The sequence below is a fragment of the Suncus etruscus genome, chromosome 4 (genome assembly GCF_024139225.1).
Source record: "Suncus etruscus isolate mSunEtr1 chromosome 4, mSunEtr1.pri.cur, whole genome shotgun sequence".
Classification (NCBI taxonomy): Eukaryota; Metazoa; Chordata; class Mammalia; order Eulipotyphla; family Soricidae; genus Suncus; species Suncus etruscus.
This window is the reverse complement of record NC_064851.1, coordinates 114,489,063-114,500,049: the sequence shown is the minus strand read 5'-3', so window position 1 is coordinate 114,500,049 and position 10,987 is coordinate 114,489,063. Positions and strand designations below refer to the sequence as shown.

The following is a 10,987-nucleotide window of genomic DNA, read 5'->3' as shown; positions in this document are numbered from 1 at the left end:
TCCTCTCCCAGACCTGTTGCCCCTAGAAATGATCCTGGCTAGCTTGAAGGGGCTCTTTTTTGAGGGTGAAGGAAAAAGAGAAGCAGGCGTCAGACCCGGGGATTACTGCTGAACCTTTAAAATAATCACCCCTTGCTCCTCTCTACCACCCCGTTTCTCTCGCTCTTCGTCCTAGGGATTCTTGGGTCCTTGCCTCCCAGCACCTCCCAGCCTAGACTCCTTTCTCCGCGGCCTGGGTGCTCCAACCTGTCCCTCCCACGTGCAGTTCGCGGCGCCCCTACCCACCGGTTTGCCTTAGTGGGGGCCCTCGGTGATGCGTCGACCGTAGACAATGGAGCGATGGCCAGTCACATCCTCTCGCCAGGTTCGCCACGTCTAGGCTCTCGCCCGGGAGCCCTGCGGGTCGGAGATGCTCCGAGGAAGAAGTGCAGAGCGAATGGAAAAAGGGGGAGGAGGAGAACCCAAACTCTCAACACACACACACACACACACACACACACACACACACACACACACACACACACACACACACACACACACACACACACACACACACACTCGCGCCCCTGCGCACACCAGAATCCACTCTGAGCTTGGCCTGTCTCAGTTTCACACGAAGCGACCTAGAGGATCTGGAGAAGGTTTTTGAAGACGCCGAGGAGGGAGGGCGCGTTTTTCTGCAGAGAAACTCAATCTGCCATACAGTAGCGGCCCCATCTGGGATCTGTCACTGCTGACGTGCTGGGCACCGAGGCGATCTTCCGCGCAGTCTGCAGTCCCCGAAATACCCTCTTTAATCAAAGCACGTCTGCGAGGCCTTGGCTCAGCCGACCGCGCCCCAGCACAATTCCGGCCCCCACATCCCCGCTGGCCACCAGCCCCGGCCCCTCGCAGCGTCCCAGTGCGTCCCTGCAGCCTGCGAGACCCTGAACCGTGGGTGAGGCGAGTGTCATGGGTCTCCGACGGCCAGACACGTAAAAGTCTCATCGAGTGTGAGTCCCGGAGAGTGACTTTAATGAAGAATTTCAGAGACAGTTATGACTTTGGGTGATGACGGAGCGAGAATATAGAAACCAGATTGGCGAAGCCAAGGCGATGGTCAGGAGGCGACCGGCCCTAGTCAACTTTCTCCCACGGCAGTTCGCACCAGCTTGCCTTTTCTTGCCAGTTTCTAGTTATAGAAATGGGTGGTGTTTTCGTCCTCAACAATAATAAAACCACAAGCATATCGCTGCTCCCCGCTGCAAGCTTGCCCTGCATTTCTACCTATGCTAAAGACAAAAAGACCTCCCCCCCCCCCCAAAAAAAAAGAAATAAAAGATTTAAAGCAACTTAGCTTTGAAGAGCAAACACATGCTTGTCTCAGTGGCTACAGACTCTTATTGACTCTACCAGGCGGCGGGGGTGGGGATGGGATGGGACGGGACTTTGCTGCCTCTTAAAGAGTGTTCTTTTTTCTTTTTGGTTAGGTATATGCTTGCCTCTTCCATCAGAATGCACCCAAGAAAGTAGAATAGCAAGCAAGCAGGAAATCCCCCACCCCCAATTTACAGAAAAATGTGCACTGTCTTCTTCAGCTCCAGTCTTGGTCTGCAATGAACTGAAAATGCTTGGTACTGACAGGAAATGATATTTTGAAATACTGGTTATGGGGAAGTTGGGTCTGGCTGTTCAGGACTCTCTGAGCATCCACTAGACTAAGGATGGTATTGGGGTGCTTGTTAGGCATTTGGGAGCCTTTGTGTCTACTTGGTTTGTTCACTACAAGCCCATCTTCCTTGCTTAAATCTATACCTGAGGTGTCTCTGGGCCTAAAGCCCATGTCCTTACAGTGCATCTCATTCAAGTCAAAGTTCACTTGTGCTCCGAGCAAGAAAAGATGTCAGGAGAAAGTGATGTGCCTTCCTGTTGGGTTTATTTGCATTGAACTGTCAAAATACAAAACAAAACTAAAAAAACACTTGTCAATCTTGTAGCTTAGATAGAAGCCACCTCTAAAGCAGATGCAGGAGAAGCCATTCATCAGATCTCTGGGGAGAAACTCAAGGGAGCATTTTCTCCCCTGCCCTCCTCTGAAAGCTGGACTGGGCTCCATCTCCTCCCTTCCTTAAGGGGCCAGTGGTCCAAAGCCTCTTCCTCTGTTCCTCTCAAACCACACCTGAAGGCACACAGTCTCTTTCCCTCTGCTGTGGATGGGATGGAAGCAGCATAGCTCAAACTCTGTCTTTGGGTACTTTGGAAGTTGTTGTTTTGAGTCCCCTCAAATAAATGGGCAAGGTGAAAATTTGGGTATGCCCCTTCCATTAGATTCCCCAGTCTAGTTTTTATTCCTGATCCCTCCAAGAGATCTTGTCCCTACCATCAAATCCTGAGACCATGATTACTTTTTTTCCCTTTCACATTCACAGTAGTTTCTGCCTAAATACTTAAGGTGTCCTTTGCAAGCAGAACAGATATAAAGAAAAATCTTCTGGGTGTACTTGTGCTCCCCCAATTACATCGAGGCCTGGCCACATCTCCTGCAGTCAAGATTTTAAATAAGTGGGTTCCTCGCTCTATCTCTTCCCTGTCCTTGAAAAAAATCCACCCCAACTTTTCATTTTGTTCTTGATAAGAGGATAGGTACCAATGGTAAAAGTGTGTGTGTGTGTGTGTGTGTGTGTGTGTGTGTGTGTGTGTAGGAGGGTCATTTGTTTGATAAACCCTGTGAGAGTTTGAAAAATGGCACCTTGGGTTCATCCCTGTTCTGCTGAATCAGAATTTCAGATGAAGGTACGGTGAAATGAAGGCTGGATTCATAATTGCTTCAAGTTCTGGGGCTTTCACATGTATCTTGGTGTGGAATGCGCTAAACTGATGTGGAACTCATCTCAGAGCCAGGACAGCACCCCAGGACACCAGGTAGGAAACCTGGAGGTTTGGGGGGGGGCGCAGAGGCCGTACCTGCTCTGGCCAAGAAAACACAGCGGGACCAAATCTTTTTTTTTTGGGGGGGGGGGGGCCTCACCCGGCGGTGCTCAGGGGTTACTCCTGGCTATCTGCTCACAAATAGCTCCTGGCAGGCTCGTAGGATCAGATGGGATGCAGGGATTCGAATCAACCACCTTAGGTCCTGGATCGGCTGCTTGCAAGGCAAACGCTGCTGTGCTATCTCTCCGACCCCGGATCAAGTCATTTTTGTCTGCTCAAGAGGTCAGTGTTTCTGCTACAGACAATATAGATAAGTCCAGTTGGTGGATGAGAATTTCGTGCTTCTTCCTTCTTTGCTCCTTAGGAGATGCAAAGAATGAGCCTTCAGAACTGTACTGTGATCACCACCCCCGTAAGGCCCCTCTGCAGGTTCCACTATCTTGGCCCAAGATATGTTCAGTCCAGAGGCGCACCGGTACAGGGAGGGCAGGTTTCCAACTGTCCAACCCCTATAAGCCATCTCATTCTTCGCCCTGCTCGGAGCCTGCTTGGGCACTGCAGCACAGGCTGCAGCAGTTGGCGTAGGAGGGCAGCCGTCAGGCATTGCGCTGAAGCAAAGCACCCCAGAAAAGGCGGATCAGGGTCAGACGATGGAGGCGTCACCAGGCTAAACGGGCCCCGGGATCAGCCCCACTTGCAAAGCGGGAGAGAGAGAGTCAGTAGTAGTGGAACCCGCCCCGTCTCACCTCCAGCAAAGAAAACCAAGCCGTCCCCGGGGCTAAAAATACACCTAGCAAGGGTCCCGGTGCGAGCTGGCGGCCGGGGTTGCAGCTGCCGGCCTGGCCCGGGGAGGACTTGGCCGCGCAGCCGGCGATTACACCCAGCTCGGCTGCGATGGCTCCGAGCCGTCTGCCCTGACGTCAGCGAGGCTGCGAGCCCCGGCGCGGCGAGATAGGCAGCGCGGCCAGGCTCGGGCTCGGCGCTAATCACTCCCAGATGTCCCTAATAGCGGAGATAAAAACGGACGGAGCGGCCGGGAATAAATTTGTAATCAGGGCTCTAGCATCTGATCATCAAAAGGGGCCCCAAATGCGGAGAAAATTCGAAGGGTGTGTGTGTGTGTGTGTGTGTGTGTGTGTGTGTGTGTGTGTGTGTGTGTGTGTTGAGTTTTTTCGCGGAGAGGCGAGGGATGCGCTCCTTGAAGAGCTGAGATAAGGGCGGACTCTGACTTCTGTGCGCGTCGAAGTCAGATAGAGGCCGCCCGTTGCGGCTCCCTTTGGCCCGCACGCAGGAGCGCACCAGGCAAAGAGAGCTTGTGCGGGCCAGATGCCTTTGCGCATCGACTAGCTAGCGGTTCGGACCCCCAGAAATAGGAGATTCCACTCCCTCTCCGTGGAGTTATCCACTCTCTCCCCCTCCATTTCTAAAAAGTCAAATATAACTCACCCTTCTTTCCAGGAAACAATTCAAGCGGTAGCAATTCTATGCGTGGGTAACTAAGCATGAGGGTGGGGTGGAGGGGTGCCTGCAAGGACCCTGAACCCGAGTCCGGGAATTCAGGCTGAATGAGGCTTTCTGCAGGGTCTTTCTTCCTGAGGATTCAGAACTGGAATCCTGGAAACTCAGTGCCCCCTCCTTGCCCTGGGATTTGGATCCCATTGGTTGGGAGGGAAGAGGGTTCCTCAGGTTTAAATGGGTTCAGAACAGACGCAGAGGCAGAACCCCCGCTCCAGATTCAGGCCTGCTAAGGCTCACAATACAGGCTTCCTCTGGAGACACCTCCGCTGGGCACCAACCACCCCCTGTTCTATATCCAGATGCTTGGATGCGACTGGAAGGGAGAGAAAAGGCGGGGGGGGGGGGAGGAATGAGTGAGAGAGAAAGTGAGAGAGAGTGAGAGAGAAAGAGAGAGAGAGAGAGAGAGAGAGAGAGAGAGAGAGAGAGAGAGAGAGAGAGAGAGAGAGAGAGAGAGAGAGAACACCAACCACAACTCCAGAGGCAGCATCCCAGCCACTCCTTTGAGCAATGCTGGTGGCCAAGAGGTGCCCATGGGACCAGATTCAGCCTCAGAGACCCTGGTGTTGGGGGGGGGGGGCAGGTTACAGGCCCCTGAGTTTATCTTAGGCCTTTGCAACAAGGCCTGGATTCTATAGGTCGGCCTAAAGAAGCTGCGAAGCTGCTAGAAAGTTCCGCTGGGCTGATTCCTCGTAATTTGCCTCCCTCCATACCCCATCCTATAAAATCCACTTGTGCACAAAGCATCTCCACCAGTATCTCAATTTAGGGGCTGTGTTTTGCGTCAAGGATCCCTTTAGGCCCTTTAATCCCATCTCTCATTTACATCTCAAGCCTCAGAAGGCCAGCCCAGAGCCCATTTGTGAAGCCACCTCAACCAAGTTCACCCAAGGGAACCTGAGGGTCCTGTGATCTCTGTCTGGATCAACAGAGGAACCCACATAACTGGGCCCCCAGAAGATAATTCTGGGGTTTAGAAAACAAGAACCTTCAAATGAGCTGGTTTCTCCTGTGCATTTGGTCCACGAATAAAAAAATCCTCAAATTTGTTGGTCAGTAGGTCACCTCACCCCATGAAAGTGGACACACACACAGACACACACAGACACACACACACACACACAAACACACACACACACACCAGCAGCAGCAGAAGCAGCAGCAGCAGAGCCCTCTCCCCACTGGTGCTCCAGGGTTATCAGACACTAGGCCTGCGAGTCGGTCTGGGGCCGGGCCCTGTCAGCCAGATCCACCATCAATTTACCTTCCCGCCGCCCCAGCTTCCCATTTAGCTTTTAACGTCAAATCCTGCATTTTTGTCGGCTCCGGCCTGTCTAGAGCGCTTGTGATTTCGCTGCAGGAGTGATTGCTTTTAACAAAATGGCAGCAACCACATTATCCGAGCAATTAAAACTGAGGCCTTTTAGCCAGTCCGCAAGGCAGCAGCAGCAGTGTGGGAGAAAAAAAAAAACATTTTTTTTTTTTTAAAGCAAGGGATTTAGAAAAGAAAGAACAGTGTGGAAGCGCTGCGGAAAACTCGCCCACTGAGGAGGATTTGACAATGCAAGACAGGGGTCCCAGTAAACTTGGAAAGCATGGAGTTTCCAGGAGTTTAGGATGAGCGATCATCTGAGGTGTGTTGCTAGTTGGTTAGCAAATCAGGGTGTGCATCCGGTTAGGAGGCTCAATTTCTTGGGGTTTAGGGTCTGCATGTTGCCAGGTCAGTTAGAGTTCTCAGCAGGCTGGAGTGTCTGGATAGTTTGGGGGTACAGGGGTCTCTGAGTTTCGGAGCCACAAGAAGAAGCAGAGCAGAGAGGAAGCAGGCTTGGCCTCAGACAAAAGGGTGCTTTTCTGGAGTCAGCTTTAGAAGAGTGGAGAGCTGAGAACTGCCTATTGCTGGAGACAGAAGTGCCCCAAATCTTCTGTTTCCCTTCTGCTGGTGTTTAACTATCCAGAAAGCGGGTCCAAGCAGCAAAAAACAGATGAATCTACACAGGCACCCAGCTTGGAGAAAGGTAACTCCGAACTGCCTGCCTCCACCTCCATCGCTCCCTTACTTCGGGAGTTCCTTGCATCCATTCCCACTAGACCTGGGTGCCTTAAAACTGGATTCAAAAGGTGCAACAAGGCGGCAGGAGGCAGGATAGAGGGTCCGAGTCAAAACCAACAGGGATCCCAGGAGGCACCGAAAAGGAGGGCGCGCCCCTCCTTCCCCACCTCCAGCCCTACCCCCGCCCCCCCCCCCCCGCTATAAACAAAGGCAAGTGTCTGTAAACTAAGCCCCGCGCCCACCGCGGCTGCCCAGCGCCGCCTGACCCGAGGGGAGAAAGTTCAGATCGCTTTGGCCGAGTTGTTCTAACCCCTGGCCCTGCGTTGTCAGCTGCCCACAACGCCGCCTCTCCCCCGGCACCGGCGAATTCGCCCTCTGCGGACTCTGTGTGGGGACCCGGGAAGCCCGGGAACCCCAGGAAGGGACGGGAGGTCGGGGGGGGTCTCGCACCCCAAGCCGAGGTGTGCACGTCCCTACGAGGACGGTTGCAGAGCTGGGGACCCTCTGGCTAGCTCCCTCCAAATTTACTACACACGATGGCTTTTCAGGAAACAAATCCTTTTAAATACGTTTTGCCTCTATTTCCCTCCTTCCATCCCTCCTCCTTTCGACACCCCCATTCCTTCACCCCCCCAATCTTTGAGGGCACGTCAGTTTCTATGGTTCTAGCCAAGCCTATGGCCAAATGAGGCCTCAGGGATTTCCTCCCTGGACGTGCTGGGCCTTTAGAAGACCCCGACTCGGGTGGGCTGAGTCCCCGGTGCAGCTTGCTTGGTTGGCCTGAAGCCGGACAACAGCAGACTCGGTTAACTATGAGTCCTTCCCCGGGGTCCTTGTAAATCTAGCCTCCTCCCCCAACTCTTAAAAGCACGCTCTAGTTCCTGATTTCCTCCTTGACGTCAACTTTTAGTTACCGAATCAGGGACTTCGCCCCAACACCCAAGACTCCCTTCTATCCCTTTTAGGCCTACTCAGATGAAAATCGCCCCAGGGAACTTACATGCAAAATAACAACAACAACAACACAACAACACCCAAACTCCCCTTTTTCTTGGCTTTCTTTTTCTTGGATAAAAACCCTGTATTTGAATCACAGAGCAGACTAATAATACCTGGGATCACAATTAGACTTCACACCTCCTATACCTACCACGGTCAAGGTACAGAAAGCTAAGCCCACAGCTTTTTGATTTCAGGAAAGAGAGGGGACTTGCACCCTCTGAGCCCCCCTGTCCAAGACTTTCTGCAGCCCAGATCCTCCCTCCAGAGACACCAGAGGGTCCCCCTCAGGAGGAAGGGGGACAGGCCCTAGGAAGTGCAATGCCCCAGTCCCAAAGCAGAATTTCCACCAAGCTCACCCAGAAAAGTTGGGGTGCTCACATGGATGTCTGATTTGAACCACTGACTCTTCAATAAAGCTAGAGGCAATTGTGATAATTTAGTTTACTTCATAATCTTTTAAATATTATGAAAACAAGAACAGCTTTGTTTTCCACTCTTTCTTTGAGGTATCAACCATTAAAAGATGGGGGTTTGTAAAAAAAAAACACACAGTGGTTTATTGAATACTTACAACGTTTACACCTTCAATATTAATTAAATTCCACTTAATTTTTTTCGAGGACGGAAGTGCACAAAACAAGTAGCTGTTGGCAACATTTTCGAAGAGGGAAAGACCACAGATGAAACACAGCACTAGATACTGACTCCCAACGGATAATGTTAACGCCCCGGTTTTTGTATTTTTTTTCTGAAATAAAACTTTATAATCCCCAGGAATATTTATATCCAAAGGCCAGGTATTAAAGATACACTTCACATACACACTACTGTCCGCTGTCTTTGATCTGCTTAGGGGTGGGGTGGGGGGAGGTCACGCTGCCGTCTACACAGCCAGAGGGAAACGTTCACGCACACAATCTACGAAACGAAGGGAATCCCTTACCACACGCGGCAGTGTCCTCTTCATATTAAAATATGGAATGCTTTTTTTCTTCAAATATCCACTTTGGGTTTTGGAGAGGGTGGTGGGGAGCGGATGCCTCGAAGGGGAGCAAAAGAGAGGGTGGGACATTGCACATAAATAAACCGGATGATTCCAAAGGCAAGAAGTCCTAGGAGCCCAGCGCGGAGAACTTGTCCGCCTTAGTCAGTCCGGGGTCTGCATCCGTCTCCAGAGCACGCTCTCCTCCTCCTCCTCCTTCTCTTCCTTCTTCTCTTCCTCCTCCTCCTCCTCCTCCTCCTCCTCCTCCTCCTCCTCCTCCTCCTCCTCCTCCTCCTCCTCCTCCTCACTGCTTGAGCTCCAGGGCCCAGACATGCTGCGGCCAGCCTGTCCGGCCTTTGGTTTTCTTGTCGTTGTTGCTCACTGTGCTTTTCAAAATTTCATTCTAGACCGAGGGGAGGCGAGGGTGAGAAAAACGGAGAGAGGAAATATCAGAGAGGAGAGCGGCTATCCCTGTCACCCCAATTTTCCTTGGATCTAAGGACTGAGACAGCGGGAGAGACAGGCAGCCGGGCAGGAAGCGGAATTTCCAATCCCAGCCCCACGCAGAAATTCTACAGACCCAGGCCTCAGCGCTCCAGCCACGATCAACTACCGGGTCGGTAAGTTTATAAACAACAGCCCCATTTGCAAGTCGTTTATGGAGGAGCTGGCCCCCCTCCCAACTCCAGATGTAGGGACACAGGCAAGGGTGGGCGCCAAGTCTGCTTTCCCGTTTTCAATCGCATTCCCAGACCCGCCAACGTTGCCTCGCTCTGGCCTGGGCAGCTCAATCGTGGCTCTGGGCCTCTGGCTAGGCTCCGAAGTGCCTCATCTCTCAGGCTTTGCAAATCTTGGCTTTTTTTTGGGGGGGGGGGAGTAAAGGGGGGTGCCTCATTATATGGCGACTACAGAAACGCCAGGGGTCTGCAACAGAAAAACTGGACAAATGGAATTATTTCAGGCCCTTCTTAGCCATAGTTTTTCCCTGTGCCCCACTGCTCCTGGCACTTGGTAAGGAACTCGAGAAACCTTTTATTTTCGCCAATAGCTTCGTGTTCCAATTAAAACAGGGGTATAGTTATACATTTATTTGTGTATGTTGTCTTAGTCATGCGAGTCATACATGCTTTGAGTGTAAACTCATCCACAAAGCTGCATGTTGACCTCATTCCTTCCAAGAAAGTGGAGTTGCCTTTGGAGTTAAAGATACTTATTTTATGTTTCCATCTTTTCCCACACAGAACGGAGAATCCTAAATACTCTCTTATTATGGGTAGTATCCCCTTTCCAAAGGGTGGGGGATGAGATTGATGAAATAAGAGCAACTGAGTGCTGATGGATAACTTATTCTAGAAATCTCTTTAAAACGAGGTCACATTGGAGGCCAAAGGGAGGTTTTCTAGAGCTTAGAATGCAGAGCCAGCAGCCTTGGAATGTCACACCGGGCCCTGAGGTTGGCTAGGATGGCCCTAAACATTTGGGGAGCAGGGACACCCCAGAACCTCCTTCCTTGGGCTGATACCGTTCCTTGGGGAAGGTGCCAGCAACTTGGGCTTTGGGGATGCAACTCAGCTGGGAGAGACCCGGAGCACCGCGCCCCCAACTCCAGCCCCCACATCCCCATGGCCCACGCAGTCCATCCCCCCAACACTCCCCACTCCCGTACTGACCAGCTCCTTCTTCCGCTTCTCCTCTTTCACATCTGTCTTCTTGATCTCCGCCTTGAAGGCCTCGGCCTCGCCGTTCTGGTCGTCTTTGGCCAGTAGGTCCATGAGGTAGGCGATGTAGCTGGTGGCCAGGCGCAACGTTTTGATCTTGGAGAGCTTCGTGTCGGCGGGCACGTTGGGGATGCACTCGCGGAGCTCGGCGAAGGCGCTGTTGATGCTCTGAGTCCTGCGCCTCTCCTTGCGGTTGGCGGTCCCCCGGCGCTTCACGGGGCGCGGCCCCCCCAGGCCCGGGGGCCCGGCACCCGGAGGCACCCCCCCGTAATGGGAGTGGTCCAGGCCGGCGGCGCCGCTGGCGTACTCGGGGCTGTAGGATAGGGCCATGCTGTAGTCGGGGGGCGACATCTCGGGGTGGCCGATGAGCCAGCCGTGGAAGTAGGGGTTCTCCTCGTGGCTGCAGCGGCTGGCGGCGGCGGCGGCAGCAGCGGCGGCGGCGGCGGCGAAGGGATAGCCTTCATGGTGCACCACCGGGTGGTGGGGGAAGCCCCCCACCAGACTCATCTCGCCTTGCGCGCCCCTCCACGCGCCCCAGCGCGCGCGCAGCCCTGTCGCGCCCTCGGCCCGGGCCCCGGCTTCGGCGCTCGGCGGCCTCCCCCAGCCCCCGGCCCCCAGCGCCGCCGGGGCGCCCGGGCCGGCCCGGCAGCCGCACACGGGGCCGCTGCAGCCGGGGCCCCCGTCCCCGGCCCGAGCCTGGCCCGCCGGGCCCGGCTCAGCAGCGCCCCGGCTGCCGACTCCCCATGGCGCGCGGCGAGCTGGTCCCGGCACCGTGCGCCCCTGGCCGCCGCCGCCTCCTCCGCCGCCGCC

The 10,987-nt window shown here is 53.7% G+C and overlaps 1 protein-coding gene across 1 annotated transcript; it reads right to left on the bottom strand.

Moving 5' to 3' along the window:
- Positions 1-8,763: 8,763 nt before the first annotated feature.
- On the bottom strand, positions 8,764-10,684 carry HAND2 (heart and neural crest derivatives expressed 2). The gene is made up of 2 exons (XM_049771311.1): positions 10,130-10,684; positions 8,764-8,862 (listed from the first exon to the last, which is right to left on the bottom strand). Exons 1-2 carry the CDS (start codon positions 10,682-10,684, stop codon positions 8,764-8,766), a joined length of 654 nt encoding a protein of 217 aa, XP_049627268.1.
- Positions 10,685-10,987: the final 303 nt, after the last annotated feature.